Source organism: Falco peregrinus, chromosome 6, assembly GCF_023634155.1.
Source record: "Falco peregrinus isolate bFalPer1 chromosome 6, bFalPer1.pri, whole genome shotgun sequence".
NCBI classification, from domain to species: Eukaryota; Metazoa; Chordata; class Aves; order Falconiformes; family Falconidae; genus Falco; species Falco peregrinus.
In genome coordinates this window covers 43,079,444-43,101,571 of record NC_073726.1, presented here as the reverse complement: position 1 = coordinate 43,101,571, position 22,128 = coordinate 43,079,444, and the positions used below count along the sequence as shown (strand labels likewise).

General features: G+C 39.2%; 1 protein-coding gene across 4 annotated transcripts; it reads right to left on the bottom strand.

Moving 5' to 3' along the window:
- Positions 1 to 9,440: 9,440 nt before the first annotated feature.
- Positions 9,441 to 22,108, bottom strand: ZCRB1 (zinc finger CCHC-type and RNA binding motif containing 1). Of its 4 annotated transcripts, XM_055807120.1 has the most exons (9): positions 21,963 to 22,103; positions 16,867 to 16,954; positions 16,667 to 16,695; positions 13,615 to 13,648; positions 13,344 to 13,455; positions 13,157 to 13,264; positions 11,637 to 11,746; positions 11,461 to 11,536; positions 9,441 to 10,122 (listed from the first exon to the last, which is right to left on the bottom strand). In XM_055807120.1, exons 3-9 carry the CDS (start codon positions 16,680 to 16,682, stop codon positions 9,991 to 9,993), a joined length of 588 nt encoding a protein of 195 aa, XP_055663095.1. In that variant the 5' UTR covers positions 16,683 to 16,695; positions 16,867 to 16,954; positions 21,963 to 22,103; the 3' UTR covers positions 9,441 to 9,990. The 4 variants fall into 4 exon arrangements, with proteins under 4 accessions (XP_055663095.1, XP_055663094.1, XP_055663096.1 ...); XM_055807119.1 differs by lacking the exon at positions 13,615 to 13,648 and having other exon boundaries at positions 21,963 to 22,107; XM_055807121.1 differs by lacking the exons at positions 13,157 to 13,264; positions 13,615 to 13,648 and having other exon boundaries at positions 21,963 to 22,108.
- Positions 22,109 to 22,128: the final 20 nt, after the last annotated feature.

The following is a 22,128-nucleotide window of genomic DNA, read 5'->3' as shown; positions in this document are numbered from 1 at the left end:
GTCTGTGAACCACTGACAGCAGTTTTCTCCAAAAATTTTCACTCAGTTTATAGTAGTAGCATTTAGGCCACATTGTTACTATGTCACAATATTGCAAATCTTAATGAAGTCGAGACAAATGATATCTACCACCTCTCTTTTACATGTAAAATCTACACCCTTGTACAGAAAGACATCAGATTGATTACAGTCTGTATTGATTTTTACCTCTCACCCCTTTGCTCGATAATTTTGTTCCAGGATCTTTTTTAACCATGGGTCTAAAGTTTCTCAGCTCCCATTTTTTAACACCAGAACCTGAGTGTATACTTGTAAATGCAAATTCTCAAAGACAACTCCTAAAATATCCTAGAGGCTCCAGGTACTCTTTGAAGCCCAGCCATTTTAACAACACCTAACTGCCCTAAGCATCCGCTACCCCTTTCTTTCCCAGCTGCAGCTTGCACGCTGATAGGTGGTTGCTAGCACTGCAGTTGACTTTATTAGTGAGGGCTGATGCCACCAGGGCTGAAACACCTCTGCCTTTTCAGCTGCTACACTGAGGACTTCCCCCTGCTGAAGGGCAGATCAGCTTGTTCCCTGGTTTTACTCTTAGTATGAACATACTCCTCTTTTCATGTTATTCATACAACACTCATTACTGCTTCGTTTGATTGGCTGATCTTTTGATTTTGCTTCTGTATCCTTGTGCTACTTACACTTAGAAAACTGATCTAGGTTCCCCCCCTTTTAACACTGTTGAAGATTTCATGGTTTAATTAGTTGGGCTCTTACCTCACTCTTTATTTTATCCCACTTTGGGGTAGTTTGCAATAATGTCTTTATCACAGCTTCTTTAAAGAATTGCCTCTTTTAGCTTTTGACCACTTCCCATGGGCTCCGAGTTCTCATCTCTTACTGCTTCAGTTCTGTTGTGACAGTATATGAAAATTAATGGGATCAATAGTACTTTTACTAAGTGAAACTTGAGCCACTGTCTCTGGATGAGAAAAATAGGTTGGGAAACCAGTTGAGTGAACCATCAGTTGTCTGGGATTTCTCCTCAGCAAGGTGACTTCTTTGTTTCATATGGCCTTCCTGCTTCTTAACAAACTGTTCATGCCATGTAAATGATAGCAGCCTAGTGAGGCTCCTCCCAGTCTCCCAGTTACCTTCTGTGGTTCAAACTGGAGTTGAAATGCAGTTTCCCTAAACCAGCATTCAGCTGTAGTGGTACTAGTAAGAAATATGAACATTTGGGAACAGTCTGAGCATGCATCTATAGAAATACGAATCAAAATATGGAATAACCATCAGCTGGTTGGCTTATTCTTACTAAAGGGGACAATCAGCTAATTTTTATTTCCAAGTGAAGTACAATAAATGAACTAAATAAGCTTAAGACAGTATCTTTGAAATGACAGAAGAATATTACAGAGATTCCCCACCACACTGCTTTCTATTTTAGAAATAAAGACACCATTCTAAAGTGAATATTTTCTGCCAAACATCAGCAGATTTCCACAGTGAACTCTTAAACCCTTGAAAAGGAAGGGGAAAAGAAGGGGATGGGGGGGGGGGGGGGGGAAGGAACAGCTAATAAACCTTCTCAGATAGCAACAGCAAAACACACTGCCTATCATCACACTGTGGCACAAAATACGTCTTTTAAAACCAGTTATCAATGAATAATGCACTTATCACTCAGACTGGATGCGTGTATGAAATTCATACTTGAGTATTCTCGAAAGGAATATGTCTAGACATTTGAAATACACTTTGTTGGCCTCTCTCATCAGCTGAAGCCTAAGTATGATACATCTGTCATCAAACACGGCAGCAAACATTAGCCCGTGTGATTCATTGCTGGTTTTGCTATAATTCAGCTAACAATGACCATGTATATTTTAATCATCTCAGGGAATTCAATTTAACTCATTCATATTACGTCAAGGAACTGTAACAATTATATTGCAAGAGAGAAACAGAGATGGCATAGGAAAGCTACCACGCAGCAAATTTTGGAATTAATTTCTCGTGCCTTATTCATTACTAAGACAAGTAATTTTGGAACAAAACATAAGATTAAGTTTTATTGTTAGTTCCTCACTTCAGCTTGTTAGGGTTGTGTCCATTTTTAAACTTTTTATACTTTTCTAGTTAATTAAAAATTAAAAAATAGATGGACTAAATGTGACAGAAGATAACTGAACACCTCACATTATTAGCAATTTACTGAAGGAAAAAGAACATGGATGAGTAAAGTCTCCTTCAGTTGTAAACCTAAGCCTTTATTTAGATATTAAATAATGCAGAAGATAATTAGACAGAATAATTAAATGAATGGCATAGCTGGAAAGCAATGTTGGTTTTTTTTAAAAAGCATCTTGCAGGTAAAGTATAGTTACAAGGAGACACCCTGAAGCTGGTCTGCAGAGCAGATACCAACACATAAAAACCCACAGAACAGAAATCCCTCCATCTGAGAGAGTCAGAAATCTAGGGAGGAAACCTTCATCATAGGCAGAACAAACAGCAAGTTATGAATGAGGAAAAAAACCTCAGCATAAATCATATAAATGGTGAAGTGAATAGAGACAGGAGGACTTTGTCATCCAGACAGTTAGAAAAACTGGAGAAAGCTCTGAACAATAATGATCCCATGGGGGAAGAAGGGACAGGAAAGCAGGGAACTGAGTTTGAGACACTGGTTTTCAGAAGCATCATTAGGTCTTAGAAGTTATTTATTGACTAAAGAGCTCTTCAACAATAACTCGTGACACAAAGGATAGACTGGGAAGTAATTTGTGGCTGCATTTTTCAAGAAAAGCTGAGCCACATCCACCTTTGCCATACCGCTGTGAAGTTCAGGACCTGAGAAAATCAGATACCTGAGTTCAGAGTTGAATGTGAAAAACGAACCTTCACTGCAATATGCAAAATCATTTATTTCCTGTAAAAGTCTTCTTTAAATAGAGGGGAAATTATGTTACAAGTGATTGTGTGTGTTGATTTTTAGCTAGTCTTTTTCACTCCCTTTTGCCCCTTATTCTGATGCTGATCTCTCCTCCAACAATAGTCTCAGTCTCACCTGCCAATTTTGGGTGGGTTTTTTCACTCCTGAAGTTCTGCTCCCTCTCCTCTAAAATGTAATACATCCTGTTAATTTCCACAAAGCCACTGTGCTATCTGCTTTCAAGCCTCTCATGTAAAAATCTATTTAAATAATACCTATGTAAAATATAGTTTACAATAAACAGTTCTACTAAGAGACAGGTGTCATTGTTTCCCTGGAGAAGCCAGTTGAAGCATGAAAGTAACTGAACATGAAGATGTAGCGAGCCCCATTTGCATTAATATAATCCATATTAGACTTCCATGTGACTGAAATAAAATCTTTGCCATTAGAATTTACACCTATGTATTCCAGAGAGCCACATAAATTTAATACTCATAAATTCTCATCTAAAGTACTGTTTAGCGGGGAATCTGTAGAAAGAAACCTGAAAATGTTTGGCATCATTGATATACGCTTACTCTGGATGCACGTTTGGCCTGCTCATCTCTTTGCCCTGCCTGCCTCCTTCCCTCCTCCTCTGGCTGCCAGTCCCCAGGAGCGGTGAAGGTGCATTCAGAGAATGCTGCAATAATAATTACTGATTGCCCTGTCCTCAAAGGAGCAGAGTAATCTGTGTGCAGTGCTCCTACGACATTCTGATTGAGGGAGCTCAGTGCCTCCCCATCAACTAGTTTGCCATTTTGAAGGTTTAAGTAATGATTGCACTCATATGAAATCCTGAGGAGGAACACCACACCACATCTGCAGTAAGCTGGCAGGAGTAATAATAACATATTGTAGCTTGTATTTTTTTTTTATATTTAGCTGGCATATGACGCGTGTGCAATACAGTACAAAATCTGCCACCCTAGCATAAATAATGTAAGAGTGAAAAAAAGGTAAATGTTTTGCAAGGGCTACTTTGTTCTGAACTCAAGTACTCCATCATGGGCTTGATTTAAATTGTGCAGAAAATGGAGAGAATCCTGGACGTTCTCCCACAGCTTCAGCTAAATTAAATATGAACATGAATAATGCCCTGGGGCCCTGCATTCTCTGGGATGCCACAGGCATGGGACTCACAGAAAATCCACCCTTGCTGCAGAACTGTGTTCCAGACTTTAATTAACTGAGTTTCCTCTGTCAAGCTTTTCCCGTGAAAGCCTCACACAGTGAAACATTATGCTGCAGCTGATGAAAATAAATTTAGCTGTTGGATTTTCAAAAACTTTCTTTGAAAGAACGTAATTTCAAGGTCTACAATCACTCATTCCAGATACATGGTTCGTGAACTCAAAACCATCACGTCCAAGTACTGCATGTTCTCATCTTTCCTGACTGCCATATGCTACTAAGTCATTTTGTTTTATATGCACCCTCATGGCTCCAGGCTTCATGGGCAGATGGCTCTTTGCCACCTAATCAAATTCGCACATCAAGGGCATCCCAAGTGAGGTCCTTTGTAGAACTGTATCTTCCTTTAGTTTCTCCCCCTTTCTTGAACATTTGCACGTCAGTACAAACTTGTACTACCAAAAGGTTAATAATTTTCACATATAAGACACTCATTCTTCAATTAAGCCCAACACAGTACAAGCAGTTCTATCCCATTCACTCTAAAAATACAATTCAGTGCCTTGGAACTTCACAGTCTTTAATATCTCTTTTGGTTCTATTTTGGGCCTCTCCTTCCACAGCCACGTCTGTTCATTGGGCAGAACATGTCTACATCCTCTGCCACCACATATGTAGTTATGATAATGCATCTTTACTCCTGCAACTAAGTGACAGTTTTTGCTGTACTGCACCAAGCTTGATGCAGTATCTAAATTTGGATGCTTTCTAATGTTCTTTAACTACATATTGATAAAACTGAATTTTCATGGATCAGCTCATCTTAACATAGGCTGGTGACTGTTGCTTTTTGATGGACTCATAATCTCAGAGCTGCATTTGATTCTCTGGAACATCCTATGAATCAGACAGGAAAGTTCTTGTATTAGTGAGGTATTTCTTCAAGCCACTGTGACCTACATTACCTCACTGCATTGGTTAGATTTTTCACACACCCTTTTATCACATTTTACTGCCACAATTTCTGTAACTCTTTACTTGCTGCTTTATCTATTACATCCATTCAATACTTGTATAAGCACACATCTGTTAGCCAGGCACTGATGAAACATTATTTCACAAACCTTCTTCAACTTAAAAAAATACTGCTTTCTTTTTACATGCAGAATCTCCTCAGCTTATCCCTTCTAGGATACATTTTATAGACACCAGCATAGATACAAGAAACAAGGTCATCTACACTGACAGTGACTAAACCCTCCACTTTACACCTTTTTCTCTAAAGAAGGAACAGTGTAGTAATTTTTAATATTGCTGTCAACAGCTACAGAAAAAAACCTCACCTCGTTAGGATCTGTAAGATAAACAAAGCTGTTTAGTATGAACATTTTAAGGACACCTAAAAACAGTTTTGTAATCTATACTAAAAAGAAGCAATCAGCTATCCAATACCAATGTTTAAGATAACGCAGCTGGAAGAGCATTACTGGAAATATTTTTATGGAAGAGCAATGGTGGAATTGTGATGGTATATGTTACCATATTGACACTCCAGATGCCAAAAAGAATAGAAAGCAGAAATGAAAAGGCCCATATACTAGTTACTTCTAAACATTCACAGTAGCACTTACTACATCCCATTATAAAATCACATTTCACATCTAGCTGTTCTAAGCAATTTAATATTTTGTGCCTCAAAAGACTACAGCCAAACCACATGCACAGCTCACCTTCCCATGCTACAATGTCACCTCTGTAGATCAAAACAGGGTTATCCCAGAGAACAGTGACCCAGAAGCCAAAGATAAAGTGTTTACAATTTGTTCCAGACATCACCTATTTAGCTACACATAGTTCTTTATATTTACAGCCCCTTCTATTGCTCTGCTGAGAGTAGTAACCTGAATATGCCAAGAACATAGTGGGAGCCTGTGAAACGTTGACTAAAATTACTCCAGTGTCTCATAGCTGCTGTGGTTTAACAAGTGCTGCACAGGCACAGTATAAGCAATACCATTTATAATCAGTTAAGCTAATCATCCTTATCCCCCTTCCATAGCTCCTGCTTCCCCAAGGACAGATAAAAGTCATTTTGTAGTGGCTTTTGAGACACTGTTCTGTTAGCCATTTCAATAGATGAGAGGTCCTATGACCCAGAAAGCATTATTCTGACAATTTTCAAGCTGTTTTAAAAATACAAGAGACAAAATCTAGTAAGTGGATGTTTGCAGAAAGATCCAAGTTTTTGACATTATTAAAAACAAAAAAATCTGTCTGCCACTTAATGTCATTTTCTCTATAATCAGAGGCATATTATATATGCTCTATAACTAGCATTCAGCTAAGCTAGGTACCTCAAAATACAAAAAAACCCAACCAAACCCAAACTAACACAAAAAACCCCACCCACAAACCCCTGTGGTTTTTCTAGCAATAACAGGAAAGGTGTTCTACAAGGCGTTTTTTATTCTCTCTTTTGATAACATGGCTATATAGCCTCATCTGCCTGGCCCAGAGCCATACAGCCACCAAAGCTGTTTTCTGCTTCCTGAGCTGGTGCTTTAAGATACCAAACTCTGACAAAAGCACCACTCTGTTGCTCAAGTTTTGAAAACTAATTGCACCTCATTTGCCTGATCTAAATTAGGAGCCTAGTTAATGCACCACCTAGCCTCTACTGACTGGACTCGGATGGAAACCTGAAGCCATGCTGCTTAGAGTAGGTGAAGTTGGGCCTGAACAGGAGCAAACCCCTTGGCATTTGAAGATCCAAATGGGACTTAGCTGACAAGCTGTGGCCTTCTTCCAGAATGAGGCAGCTGCATCAGGGGGTGCTGCAGACAACTATTTTGGATTTAAGCACGCAGAACAGGTATTCGTGCTATCCAACTTGATGGTTATCTAAGACAAGTGTTCTGAATTTCTCACCTAGAGATGCTTCGTTATCTTGCTAACAAAGAACAGAAAGATAAAACTATTCAAAAGACCAAAGTGCAAAACTGCTAGGCACTAGGTACTTTCTTCTTTACCCTGACTCTAAGTCAAAAACAAGAAGTGCTGCTAATCAATAGAAGTTCAAACAGAGTTAAGAATGCTGTTAGAGGAGGATGATTTAAGGTAAGGAATTCTAGATGCCAATCCTGCACAGAAGCAGGCTCATTTTTATCCGTTTCCTTTCCAATGTCACCTGCCTCAAGTGACTGTATGCTTGTAACAAAAGAGCATGGAACAACACCGCTGGGTCAGTTGTAACAGTCTGGACTGAGCTATTGCTTCATGCTGACAAAAGCAAATCCTACAGGGAAAGCAGGGAGGCAAAAGCAGCAGAGTAGAAAGATAGATCAACATGCTTCAGCTACTGGAACTCTTGAAAAAGTACAGTATTAGGTCAGAACAAAGGTCGATTTTGTTTTTATTCTTTCTGACAAGACACCAGGAGCAAATATGAAACTGTAAAATGCATATGAATAAAACATTCCTAGACTGTTAATATCTCTGTATATTTTACAGTTAGAGGTAGTCAGTAACTTAAGATATTTCTGAATGGAAACTGTATTTAAACTAACATTTTAAGTATCATATTCAACATATAAGCCTAATCCTTTTGACCCTATGACCCTGAAAAAGTCTCATAGCATTGAGTTCTATTACTACATTACACAGCATAATGAAATAAAAGTTTGAAACTTGCTGCCTTATCATTTAATTGAAATCTTAATTCTTATAAGCTATCAAAGATTTCCAAATCCGCATCACAGACAACATCAAACTGGTTCTCTGTCACATTTTAGTTTTCTATCTTTTTTAAAAACACCGTTGAACATGGTATTGGAGAAGACAACAAACCCTGATTTTAAGTAGTGGCATAATACTTTTGTTTCTTTTGCTTTCGATTTTTTAAATTTTATTTTATTTTTACTGCCATTGAACCCCAACCTAGCATTTGCAGAGAAGCATGCTGGCAGCAGGACTTTATTCCTTAGCAGAGTTTAGAACTTCTCAGTCTTCATTATTCTACACATGATGAAGTGATTTGCATTTATTAACGCTAAGTTACACCTGGCACTTCAGTACTTGCTATTCAGTATCAAGAGATCTTTCCAAAATTCAGTAAAGGAAGCTTCAAACTGAATATATAGTACTTTCATTAGAAAGTAAGTCTTTGGATTACTGAGTCCAAGACCTTCCTATGTATAAAGCCCAGTATTTCTCCCCATTCTGTGGTGTGAGTAGTTCATACAGAATTATCTTTTACATTACCTTGTTCTTGCTTCTGAACTCTGGTGAGAGTAGCAACAGAAGACCCCAGAATTACCTCCTGAAAGTGACTGTTTTATATTAGCTTGGGGCTGGTGGTGTGTGCTTTGCACCCAGTTATATATCTGAAAGTTAATTGGTATTAATTATGAATATGTAATGGTGTATTTGAATTTACATTTTCCGTACTTGGAAGAAAACCAAGATCCGATGAGCAACAGGAAGAGCTGAAAACAGGAATAGAGGCCAGCCGATCTCTTCTTCCAACTGTAAAAGTGTGAATGTGATTTATATTGTGCCTCCTAAAAATGAAAAGTTTGACCACACCAGGTAGTCAATATAAAAGGATTACCACCATCACCATGTGTCTGTGGTTTTGGGAGCGATCACTGCTGCAAGGCTTTGTACAGTTTTCCTAATGTGTCTATGAGGCTTTTTAGGAGAACACGGCTAGAACACTACAGAGATTTAAGGACAGAGACACTATTTAAGAGATCTGAACAGCTTTAGGCACAAGCCAGGTGCCAACATGCTTTGCTTCGAGACTATGACAATTCAAAGTATACATGAAAACTGACTTCTAAGCACACGGGAAACTCTGTGCCTTTTGGATTTTGCCAGCAGGTTCAGATGCCTGAGAACACAGAACTGTAAGCCATGTTAGATACAAATATATTTAAAATCCTGTGCATAACTATATTTACTGTAGTCAGGAGAAACAGTGCAGTATAAGCCCTTATTACAGCAAGAGACTTACGATATCAGATCAGAGCATATTAGAACATATGCACATTCCCATTTTTAACAATACGGCCATTCTCATTTTTAATGCAAGAACAACAGAACTATCAACCTTAGTATTTTTTCAAGTACGTTTCAAGACTGAACTAATCACCACATCACTTTTAACTTGCATCTCCTATGAAGTCTATATTGTATACAAGCTATATAGTACTATGAAATGTACAGCAAGTTACTAAATGTGTGCATAAGACAGAAGATCAACATCTTAATATCCTTTTGGGAATCAGATAGATGTATTGTTAGTCTAAAATGATTTCACAGACCAAGCTGATATGACAGTAATTTATTACATTACGCATGAAGAATTAAAAGACTAGTACAATGCTTAAGGCTGAAATTCAACCCTATGCAGAAGAACTAGTACACGATTCATATACTACTGAAGTACTACTAAAGCACTGCTTCCAAACAGGCAATAAACAGAGCATTACATAAACCATCAGTGATGTTAACAGTGATCCTAAGAGGAAGTCCTTTCAGGAAAAAAAATAAATAAATGGGAAATTCTCTTACAAAAGATTTCACTCCAACGGTCTGGGTCTAGATACTAAATGCAAGAAGCATTGTCCCTGATAATTTTCTGGATGTAAGTGTAGAAACACATCTCTCAAGTTCTCTTAAGAAACTGCCTTGAAAGGTGAAGTTTTGAGAGAGAGAGATATCAGAAGATCAGAGGTTCAGAGGGCAGGGTAGAACTACAACGTGATTTTCATTAAGTGTCTTCAACACCAAGACAAAACCTGTATTACACTTTGTAAAGTGCTACAAAGTTATCTGTACACTATATATACCATATATGCATATAAAACAGTATTATTTCAATCACTAAGTTCTTCCTCATCACTGAAATAAGCACTTTTCTTAATCCGTGGACGTTTTGAATCATCTGAAATTGAAGATTCCCCTGCAGTCTGCGTCCATCTTTGCTGTTCTTCCTCAATTTTTGCTTGCTACAATGAAAGAAGGAAAAGTATTAGCTAGGATTAAGAACAATTACAAATAATAATGCTAATTATTAATGTGTATTGAATTATTTAATAAGTTAAAGAATTCAAAGGGTTTGTTTTCATTTGCAGATAAACTGTGTGATGAGAAATGTTTTTTAGTGCATTTGAAGTAGTTCTCACATGCAAACAGTAAGTTTTTGGCACCAATGCAGGCCACATGACTACCTTCTATTTTCAAAGAGGGCTTTCCCATGGCAGACTTACAGAACTATAGAGCAACTGAGATCTGAAGCAAAGAATGCATCATGTTTTAAACTGACATTCCTGAATCAGCTTTGTTCCACTAAAAAGTCTTCTACCTGTTGTCTTTTGCAGTCATTCATTCAGGGAATGAATGTCTTCAGGGATGTAAGAGTTATTCAACTAAAGGTTTAAATAGATGCTTCCTATTTCTACTGGGAAACATACTATCCCAGTTAAAAATATCGGGATGACAAGAGAAATGGAAATGTTTCCTGGCTTGTTTACATTTATAGGTTTTACTACTGGAATTTTCTGGGGGTGGAGGAGGATAATTCTGCATATTTGCATCATTTTTTTTGACTACGTAATGTGTAAGTTTTGCACTCATCACAATCATATTTAGAAGAAAGTTATCTTAAAAACTTTTGAGCGTTTCTAGGGAAGCCAGGGCACACAAGGGACAGCTGAGGACCACGGAGCCAAGAAACCTGAACAGCAGGTCAGGCTTGCTCTATGCAGTACAGCAAAAGCCTCTAAAGAATTATTAAAGATAGCAATACAGCTGTCAGACTATTAAAAAAAAATTGCATTAAATATATTTTGAGAGGTCTATTAGAGACTGAGATGGACTGTATTAGGCAAAGGAAATGCTCCAGAAATAAATGTTGTTTCAGGATATTCAGTGAATGACGGCAGAGGATGTACGTTGTTATTTATATATTACTTTTTCTGGCTGCTCAGTTAACAGAGTAAAGACGGATTTGTGGACCAAAAACATATTAGAGCATCACAGCAGTGATGACAGGAAACTAACTAAACAGCAAGGGAGCTTGAAGGAAAGAAAAAACTGCTATGCACAAACAATGCAATAGTGAAACGGGGCAGGGGGCAAGAGAAAAAAAAGGACCACTGAACATGCCTGCAATACGAAGGAACCGGCTATAGTCAACAACTACTGCCAGGCAAGAGCGCCCCGAGTGCAACAGAGCAGAGAGACCTACAGGGGTATCTCAGAGCTTTTGAAAAGCAGCTAAAAAGGAAGTAGAGTTGCATTTAGATAGTAATGAATAATAACTATGCAATGCTTCAGTTTTGTACCTGAAAAGCTATGGCTTGGCTGAGGCTATCTAGGGCAGGGTCTTCGCCTTCCTCTTCGCTTTCTTCTTCCTCCTCACTTCATTGTGCAGAGAGAGAGAAGAATACATAGATCTTTAAGTGTTCATTATGAAAAAGCTTCCTAAAAGGGGTAGTGACATGTAAATAAATATACATACATTTCTTCTGGCTCAACTATTTTCTTTCTCTTCTTCTTTTCTTTTTTTTTTGGTGGCTCCCGCTCTCCTAGCATATTTTTAGGACAAGCATAACTTAAGTGTCCTGCTTCCTTTGAGAAAAAGAAATATTGCTTAACAGAAACCATTACAGACAACTGTATGTTAAAACCTATCATGAAGAAAGTTAATGTAAGACAGTTCACGGGGAAAAAAATGGAAGCAATTAGTAAGATAAATTAGCACACAGAAGACAAACTCTTCTCTATAAGCTTGCCATAGAAACGAAGAGATCGGTGGTGATATGCATGTTTAACTGCAAATTGAGAAAAAGCTATAAGCAAAGTAGATTTACTTTGGTTGTTGCAATAGCTGAATACACTAACTACAGTACGGTTTATGTTCAAGACAAGATTTAAACCTCAGCATTAACAGTTTAAGAAACAGGAAAGAATCAACATTTTTGTTCTAAAAATGTGTTATGAATATAAATCAAGTTTGTATTTGACACTGAATACTATCCAAATCTCAATCTCCTATGTTACTATGTTCAGGAAAAGTAAGGAACTGCCTAAAACTTAGAACACACTTCTGTACAAAAACAGTTGTTTCCAATATTTATTTTACTTCCAAAGATATAGAAAAAGCAGATATTTTGATGCAAAGGTTAGGACGTTTTCCTTCTCAAACAGATTTATACGGATACTCAGAACTGTCTGCTCATCAGTATGTTACATGCATTTACATGGACATATTTTCCCCCACATCTAAAATGCCAAATAAAAGACAAAAGGGGTACTACCATTCCTGAAAATGGTACAACTGCTACGCAAGTTGGTAATAGCAACAGAAAAAAATTAATTTAACAGCACAGGCAGGATTAACAATGGCCAAATGGAATATCAAGCTAAGAATCTGTGCTGGTTTTGGCTGGGGTAGAGTTAATTTTCTTCATAGTAGTATGGAGCTACTGAAAACAGTATTGAGAATTCAGGGATGTTTTAATTATTGCTGAGCAGTGCTTACACAGAGTCAAGGCGCTTTCTGCTCCTCACACTATCCTGCCAGCAATTAGACTGAGGGTACACAAGAAGCCGGGAGGAGGCACAGCTGGGACAGCTGACCCCTACTGACCAAAGGGATATCCCAGACCATATGACATCATGCTCAGCAACAAAACGGGGGAATTTGGCGGGGTGGTGGCGGTGTTATCAGTCAGTTAGTGGTGAGCGATTTTTTTCATTTGCGTCATCTGTCTTTCTTGGGTTTTATTTCCCTCTCTGTTATTTTCCTTTTCATTACTTTTTTTTAATTACAATTATTACTATTTTATTTCAATTACTAAACTCTTATTATCTCAACCCAGCAGTTTTCTCCCTTTTACCCTTCCAATTCTCTTCCCTTGCATCCCACTTCAGGGGGAGCGAGCAAGCAAGCAGCTGTGTGATCCTTAGTTTCTGGCTGGGGTTAAGCCAAAACACTCAAAAGATGTAAAATATTAGTTCAATCTTGGTTTTACTCACCCCACATTCGTAACACTTAGACTTATCAAAGTAGTTACGCCTGCGAATGAATTCTGCTGCTCTTCCATTATCAATGGCAATACTTGCTTTTATTACTCTTCCAAACAACTACAGCAAATTGGAAAAAAAAGGTAAGTATTTTGGGACTTACCCCCAACCCTCCTGCCATGACAACTTTCCAGTTTACCTGTTTGTTATTAAGTGCCCGAGAACAGTTTTGTGCAGATTCTTTATCCAAAAACAAAATAAAGGCGACTCCTTTGCTCTTCCTGGTGTCTTTGTCTTTCATAATAGTAACTCTGAAAACATATAACCACATTACTGATACACTAAAATTACTTCAGAGACATTTCTTTCTTAAAATCTCAGTGGGATCTTAGCTTTGTTATACAGCAAATGGAATAAGTATATTTAATAACAGAAAGACTCACTAAACAGAAATCCAAAGGACAGCTAACCTGGCCATGTGCTTACACATAGAGTGGAGATGATCTAAAAAAAAAAAAAAAAAAAGTATGCGGGGTCTTTCTGGGGCTAGTGTCATTCTTTATTCCCTTGAATGACCTGAAGAACAGAAAACATACTCTAGGTTTGCAGACAACTTAACTGGAGGGAACTACAAATGCTGGAGGTAAAATGAAAATTCAGGACCAATCTTACCATTATTACCATTGCTGAAAAACATAAGTGTGTTCAACTGCATCCAAACTAAGAAACTATCTTCATATAGGACTAACCACTAAACAGATTAATGATAGGAAACAGTAAGTATATGCAGTATTGTTCTACAAATATCTCCAGCTGAAATCCAAGCAGAACACGGATGCATGTGCTATTTTACATGACATAAGAAGTTAAATCTTCAATCTAATATTGGAATTAACAGCTCCAGTAACATATCAAGAAATTCAAGACAGATCTAGGCCCAGTCAAAGGAACAAAGAAAAAGAATGATAAGAGGTAAAGGTGGAGGGAGGGAGGAACCCACACTAACTCAATTCTTTTAATGTCAGTTGTATTTAGTCCTTAAAAAAACCCCACATGTCTGCATGTACATAAAAGTACATGTTAAAAAGTAGGGAATAAACTCGTCCCTGTGTCTACCATGGGCAGAACAAGGTTCAGCCATAAGGCAAGCCAAAATTGTAAGTTGGAATAGGCCAGTTAAAAAAACAAACCACAAATTCTACTTCGATGCAGAAGACCTACGAGAGAACCTGTATAAGTAACAGATGACCTACACAGCAAAAACTGTATAAAATAAAAGCTCAGCAAAGAAAGCTCAAGTTTCCCCCAAATACAGGCACAGAAAGAGAGATTAGAACAGGTTTTCCACCAAAGCCTCTTGGACAATAACGTGTCCAACTGGATGCATTGAGTTGAAGTATCAATAAAACTGATTTTAGAATGATTGTACTAATTCTTTTACCTAGTCACTCTTCCAAAAGTTCCAATGGAATCCTAATATGACTGTCAGGCTTCTAATTGGGATACTGAATGTACCAGTTAATAACACAAGCACAGAAAGAAGTGTGACAAATTTTTTAAAAGTCAGCAACTTCTTGGAGCCCTAGAAAGTTTGATTTCTCACTGAACAAACCGAACTGACTGAACAAATGAACTATCATAATAGTCAGGATATATTGTGCTGAGAAACGCAGTGCTGAAGAAAAGTCAGCATGATTTTGCCGAGTCAAGACACACCTCAAAAAAAAAAAAAAAAAAGTTTATGAAAGCTTATTTACATTAAGTTAAACCTGACCAAGATGGCATGGCAAAACTTTCTGCAAAGTGTTTTAAAGTCCCTGGACAAAGATTACAAAAATCAAGCTAATATTTCAAAAGATTTTTCTAGGGAATTAATAACCAGCTCCAGATAGAAAAACTGATCCTTGTTAGCCTCAGTTTCACAGTGAAATGAGAATACCAGTAGAACCCCACAGTATCTGCACTGTTTATAGTCGGGTCAGCTTGTAAAGGCGTGAACAGGAAACAAGTTTTGCTAGATAGAAGAAAAAAAATCATGGTAGTATTTTACACATGGTATTCTGTGACTCTTTGCATTTGGTTTAGCTTCTGGCAGTGACTGGACAAAATGGCAGGAAAAACTATGTATCAGTAAGTGAATTTTTTGCAAAACAATATATAGATGGGGAAAACAGTAATTGCACAGACAGAATTGCAAGTTCTAAATTAGCTACTTTCACACAGAATGCAGCACAGGATTTCTTCTGCACTGGCATCTGATTTTTTCTGTTGTCTATGACTACAAAAGAAAAGCAAATAAAATGCTAGAAACTTTTACAGAGGAAAAAAAGAAGAGACAACACTGCTACGACACATTTTAAATAAACAAAGCATCATACAGCCAACACTTCATACAATTCCCATTCTCCTATCAAAGAAGTTCAAAAACCAAGACAGTAAGAGACCCCTACCCCCAAACACACAAAATATATGTATATTACCAAATGATAGCAGGGAGGTCAGAAGAGTCAAGTTTATGGAGGACAAGCCCCTCGATGTGTTAACACCAGTGTTACTACAACTTTTGCTCAGGAAATTTCTAAATCGGTAGTTCAGCAATCAACTGCTGGAAACAATAGAGACTGTAGGTGCTTAGTTGTATTGGTAACTGCATGTCTGCGCAGAACCCTACATAAAGGTTTTCCTCTCAGTCAATTTAAAAAATATTTTTTTTAAAAACTGCAGTTTGGCTTTTCCTGCTATTTGTCACCTGAAACACACTCCTGAGACTTCAAATTTAGCTCTGTATCTCAGATTATTACAGCAGCTACTAGAAGTTAAGAGTAGCTATTTGCTGGTGTAGGGTTAAAAACTGAAGCATTGAGTCTTGTTATTCTGACCAGTTAGAAAACTAAAGAAACAAAACACAACAGCAAATTCCTTACTGTGGCATTTGTTTCTATCATTTGAACAGAAGCAGGTATTCACAAGTATTGTTCATGAATATTCAAACACTAAAAGCCATTACTATGCAGCCTTACATCTCATCTTAAATGTAACACTAAGCAATCACAATAGCAAGTCCTTCTGGAACCACAAATAGAGGAATCATACATTGCAGTTGGGGGAAATGTCTGTGGGAATTGTGACACCTAGTTCATATAAGTAGAAGCTCCCACTTTTACACTTATCAACTTGTGTCCCAGGTGGTGTTCAGGAGAAGGGGAACAACACTTACCAGGAGAATATTATTTCAGCTATTTCAGAGAAAAGATGATCGGTATATAACAACATTCCACTTGCTCTTAAGAACCAGTTAATAAAACCTATACACAACACAAATATTCTTACATTACGTGTGTAACTGCAAGAACTTCCAGTTGTTAAAATCAATCTATACTTTATTAAAAACGAACAGGACCTTCAATACAGTTCTAAATTCATACTGAAATTATAAAAAGCTTAAGACTTTCAAGTGAAGCAAAGACATTAAACATTTAAAATGAAAGCTACAAAAACAGCAGGCCATATCAGGTCACTTACTTGACAACTTTCCCATACTTTGAAAATATCTGAAATATAAAATAAAATAAAAAGATTTAGCAATAAACAATTGCACTTCATTAGTAATAAATTTATCATGACAAATTTTTCTAAGTAAAAGATATAGATCAGGATTATATTTACGCTCAAAATTGTTGTCAACGAGTTTAATCTGAACAATGCAGTTCTTAAAAACTTACCCTGTACAGATCGTTGTTTGTCAAAGCAAAGGGTAAATTGGACACATACACCGTGCTTTTGCTTGGTGCCAACCCACCACTCATTTTTCTGATGAAAGAAGAGAGAAGAGTTAAACTGTAGTCAGATAAATCCATTAAAAAAGTTGCAAGATTTTTTTTAAGTTGTTTTTCAAACCTAGGCCAGACAGTCATGATAAAGTTCCAGGAAAGCACAGCTTTCATTTCCCTTTCAACATTTTACATGAAATTAGGTTTGCCTTCACGTGCTACAGAAGACATACATTCCTTCTTCCTTCCCTGGATCCAAAGCAGATTTTTGCTGTATGCAAATCAATTTCTAAGTCATGAAAAAACAGACAAGATAGTGTACTTAAAATAAACCTCTGTTGATTTGTGCAGTAAAGAAAGGCTTAGGACCAGAAAGAAGCAAGTAATGTCCACTTATTAAACATTATGGCCAATATGTGAAATTATTAACCTTTGTTCAAGTACCTGCATGACCTGATTCTTTATACATATTTCAGTTCAGCTGCATCCAACACAAATTAAATCACGATTGTTTTGGGGGTAGGGGGTGGGGCTGGAGAAGCTTCCCTAACACAGAGTCCTAATTATCGGTGGGGCAGGGAGGGGAGCTACTATATTGACTTTGAAATATATCTAAGATGCTAAAGGAGCAAGCATTTCCTCTTGCATTTATTGCTCAAGCTGTCAAGCTTCTACACTGCTGTGGACCTGCAAGTGTCCAGAGCTGATCATGGACAGCACCTCCCCTAGAGACGCTCCCCCACCTCCTCCTGATTAAGGAGCTCTGTACTCACAGGAACCAGGGAAACCTCAAAGCCAGGTTCATTTCCAATCTCTTTTAAGCCCTTGGAACTAAGTATGTCTGGAAACAATGAATCAATTCAAAACCACTATTATAACTGCATACACATCATCTAATACTAGGTGAAGAGTAGAGCAACTGAACTAACTTGAAAAAGAACAGTCTATGTTTTTCTTCATGTTTGGATGTTTCCCAAAATTTTAAGTGGTGCTAAAGTCTGTGCAAAACACTTCTTCCCTTTGATCCACTGTGTAGCCGTGGCTCAGTCCAAGAGCTAAGCCAGTAAAATTTAAGATCAGAATAAAGCACAGCCCTTATGAGAGGGCACACCAAACAGTAAAACAAAACTGCTCCCTACACAGTCCAATTACTACCTCCCTATCCAGTTTCCTGCAGCCTTATTCCTGCCTCTTGGCACCTCTAGCTGATTGCTAACTGTCGATCAAGCCATTTCTTCAGCAAGACCACCTCATTTAAAAAATGCAGACAAATGCTGATAAAGAGATAAAAGAAACTGCAGTATTAAAAAAACCCCAACATCTGTCATAGTACACAGTTTCTTAGGGGACTTTTCGGGTAGTGAGTCTGAACAGATTGCTTGGCCAAGTGCCAATGAAGTAACTAATATCACACTCTAATCCGGCTGTGGTTATTTTCTGGCATTTCATGATTCAGTCATCTGAAGACTTGATATTCCCAGTAGACACTGATTATCCAAGTGTTTTGCTTCTCCTTCCTGACATGCTTACTGTATCACAATTCATTTGAGTGGCAGTTTCCAAGTGATTGAATTTTGAGGTTTTCCATGTTCAGAGACTGGTTTTTGGCACAAGCAGAAATGGCAACATAAAGGTTAAGCAAATGAAAACAGAATAAATCTGCAATAAAGCCCACACATTGCATCTGGTGTTACGCAGACTGGATTAATTATCCCGAATTCCTTGCTGCTTGGCATCAGCATCCTTGACAGGGCTAACCAGACTGACTTGGCAACATGCCACGCGAATAGATGGCCCGAAGTGCAGTTATCCAGATGTACAGTGGATACAAAGGACTCTGTAAGAGCTGCCTTAGCTCTGCATTATGGTGTGCTGCCAGTGCTAATATATTAGAACAGCAAAGGAGAAAACAGCACATGGCTACAGATCGCAATTTAACTCTGCCTAAAAGACAAGAGAAGCTAGAGCACCTTGTAACAAGAGGCCAAGCAGATGAACACACACCAGGGAGAACTGCACGACTGGAGAGCAGTCAGCTTGTTCCACACCACCACAGTGCAAACCTCCAGAGAGAAGGTGATGTGTCATGTGAAGATCACTAGAGGCCTAATAGCTCAGTTGATAGGAGATGATTAATGAATAAAAGCTACAGAAGTGCCATTTTCAGCTGCATGCTACTTTTTCCAGAAGCAAGCTGAAAGAGTTGCAGCCTGGAGCGCTGGCTGCCATACAGCTGAGATTGAGCTTTGTTTCTAGTTCCCTGGACAAACTTGAGCAAAACAGCTTTGCTGCTCCAACTGCCCCAAGAGTCTTAGCTATTTGTATTGTTAGGACTATTGTGCCTGGATTTCTTACTTTTAATGTCTGCCTTGCCAGACAGGCACAATTTTAATAAAAGAGGAAGTACAGTAACTGTAAGGCTGTCACTATGCTCATGTTCAAGATCACAGAGGTTCAGATTTACCACTCCAGGAAAGAATATTTCCCCATATCTGCAGGAAAACTTCCTCTTCCAAATACTAAGGGGTCATTGGGATGGTTTATAAATATCTTATTTAAGCCAGCAGATACTGACAGGTTTGCATAATGTCAGCATTTGGGTCATTCCTCTATCTACTTAAAAGTCTGGTCATCCTTACTAAGTCTTCTGCAGGACATTAAAAAACAAAGCTTGAGCAAGCTAGAATGCAGATTTCTGGTTACCTGTTGCGAATACAGTGGTATAAATGCAATTTTAGATCCAACTACTAGCACAATTCTTCCCACACTATAAACCTTAACAAAACATCAAATGTCAATTTTCACTTTGATATAACCAATCTGTTAGTCTTTTTCTTTTTTTCTAAACCACCACAAAGCCCCTGGGGGATTACCAATGCCAATACCATATGAACAATAGCTTTCTCCCCCCCCTGCCCCTTCATTTATGGATACCAACCTTGCCACATCAGCTTCACATTTATTGGTCTGACATTTTCTAGTTGTGCGTGTGTGTAAAAAATGACAGTTCCAGCTTTAAGCTAACTCTCCAGATGAGACATATCTCATCCAGAGGCTCATCATTACAAGGCTCAGAGTCCTTCACAGAACTGTCTGATACAAGTTTAACATTTTCATCCCGTTCTTTCCTCTTGATCACCAGTCTCTATGCTCTATAGATTTTCACTTCACAGGCTGACAAAAAAAAACCAAAACAAAAACCACCCACCCCCTCCCCCCCAAAAAAAACCCCAACAACAACATTTGAGCTTTCTACTTGGTGCAGGGGACTCAACCGAGATTCACGTACAAGCTGACTTCTATACCGTGCTAGAGGTCTCCAACAAATCAAAACCATTTCTGTTTAATATTGAATACTTTTACGGGGCTTCCCTGATCTTCAAAGTATTATCATGGTTACTTAGCTGTAAAGCATCAGCTGGAGCCTGTAAATTACCTCCGTGGGGCTGAACACAACTCCCATTAATGTAATAGCCTCTCTGTAATATTAATGCCTTCTTCATTTATCATTTTCACATATTAACTTTCAGGATGGAGTTGTCTCCCATTACGATGACTTCTTGAATTCAATCTTTTCCGTCTTTTCTAACAACTTGAACTAAAAGAAGCCATTCCTTGACAAGAGACATCTGTCAGTATTAAGTCTCCTGTAAAATATATTTGGTACACAAGTATGTTTTCCTTGAATCCAATGTGCTTAGTGTGGCATCTATCACTCATGTTGAGAAGACCGATTAATTTCAGTAACTGGCTTTTCTACAATGTTCTAGAACATATGAGGGCACCACCAAAATAGTTCAGATGCCTCTGAAGCATCAAGTGGAGTCTGAATGTACTGATACTTTCATAACTTAACATCAACATCTTAACTCAAGCACGAAGTTCTGTGTCTGTTTTTAAGTGCACAGTAGCAAGGTCAGTTTTGTGATTTAATCATTTACAGCATGTGTAAATGACCTGTGAGTTACTCAAGACGGGCTCACTCAGGCCAACCAATTTGAGTTCTTCTATCTTGATCCTTGAAACACCCTATTTTATTTCTGACTTAACAGTATCAACAGAGTTTAGACCCAAATCAACAAACCATTAGTTGTGGTGGGAGATTGGCTCAAGCTTATAATCTGTAGTAGAGGAAACCGAACTCATGTTCTCCTTGGTCCCAGACATGGGTACTAACCACTTGCTAGCCTGCACAAGGGGCCTGTAAAAAGTTGTCAGAGCATGTTCTGTTTTATCTCTATGTAGTCAATTAAATAGTTCAAGGCAAATATTAATCAGGATCAGATATTGGTAAATAAAGTTGGCGCTATCAGCAGAAAGAGTACAAGAATCTTTCAATCCGCCAAAGCCAAAGATGTATACAAAGGACTCGGGGCTTGAATCAAACTACTCCCATATACTAATGTTACTACAAAACCTTCGGGACGGTAAGGTTGGGCTCCCAGACCACCAGCGGGGCTACGTTAACAGCTTTAACGCCAGTTTCTTTTAAAAGGGATTTCCAGCGTAGTCAAGATGTGAGAAGAGCTGCTCGGCTGCACCGCACCTGGCCTCACCTCGAGCTTCACCCAGGAGAGGCAGACCCAGGTAACTCACCTGGCGACGGCCCTTCCTCCTAACCCCCGCCGAGCCAAGCGATTCCATCTCAGAGCTCACTATGTGCAAACCGACATCGAGGCGAGAGAACTACAGGCTCCTCAGAAACCCCCGCACGTCGCACCGAAGCCGAGGGCTGTCGGTAACGTCACGCTGCGGCCCCCCCCGCAGCGCGGCCCCCGCCCGCTCCTTCCTTCGCTCTGCCCAGCTGCCGCCCGAAGCCAAACCGCGGCTTCCCCGGCACCGGAGCCCCTCCTACACACACAAAACCCAGAAGCGAGGCGAGCAGCCGCCCCAGGTGCGAACCAGCGCTCCTGCCGCCCGCGGCGCCCCCGCTCCGGCCGCCACCGAACCGTGGCGGCCGGGGCGGAGCGGACCCACCCCCACACCTGCTCCCGGGCCTACTCCCCCACCCCTGCCCCGTAGCGGCCTAGCCAGCCGCCCCGGCCTACCCGTCACGGCAGGACTCAGCCCGCGCGGGCTCCCATGGCGCGACGCGATCGCGGCATCCGCGCAGGCCCCGGCAGGACGCGACACACCGCTCCCGCGGCGCCGCCCCAGCCGCCCTCCCGGCACGGCGGCGCTCTGCTGCCGACGCGCGGCGGCCCGCACCGTTCC

Bases quoted from the DNA above. Each gene is read 5' to 3' on its own strand.
- ZCRB1 (XM_055807119.1), bottom strand. From the start codon at position 16,950: ATGAGTGGTGGGTTGGCACCAAGCAAAAGCACGGTGTATGTGTCCAAT. The intron at 11,747-13,156 runs GTGAGTAAAACC...TTTTTCTCAAAG, and splicing joins CTAAGTGTTACGAATGTGGG to GAAGCAGGACACTTAAGTTA. The intron at 10,123-11,460 runs GTACAAAACTGA...CTTTCATTGTAG, and splicing joins GCCAAGCCATAGCTTTTCAG to CAAGCAAAAATTGAGGAAGA.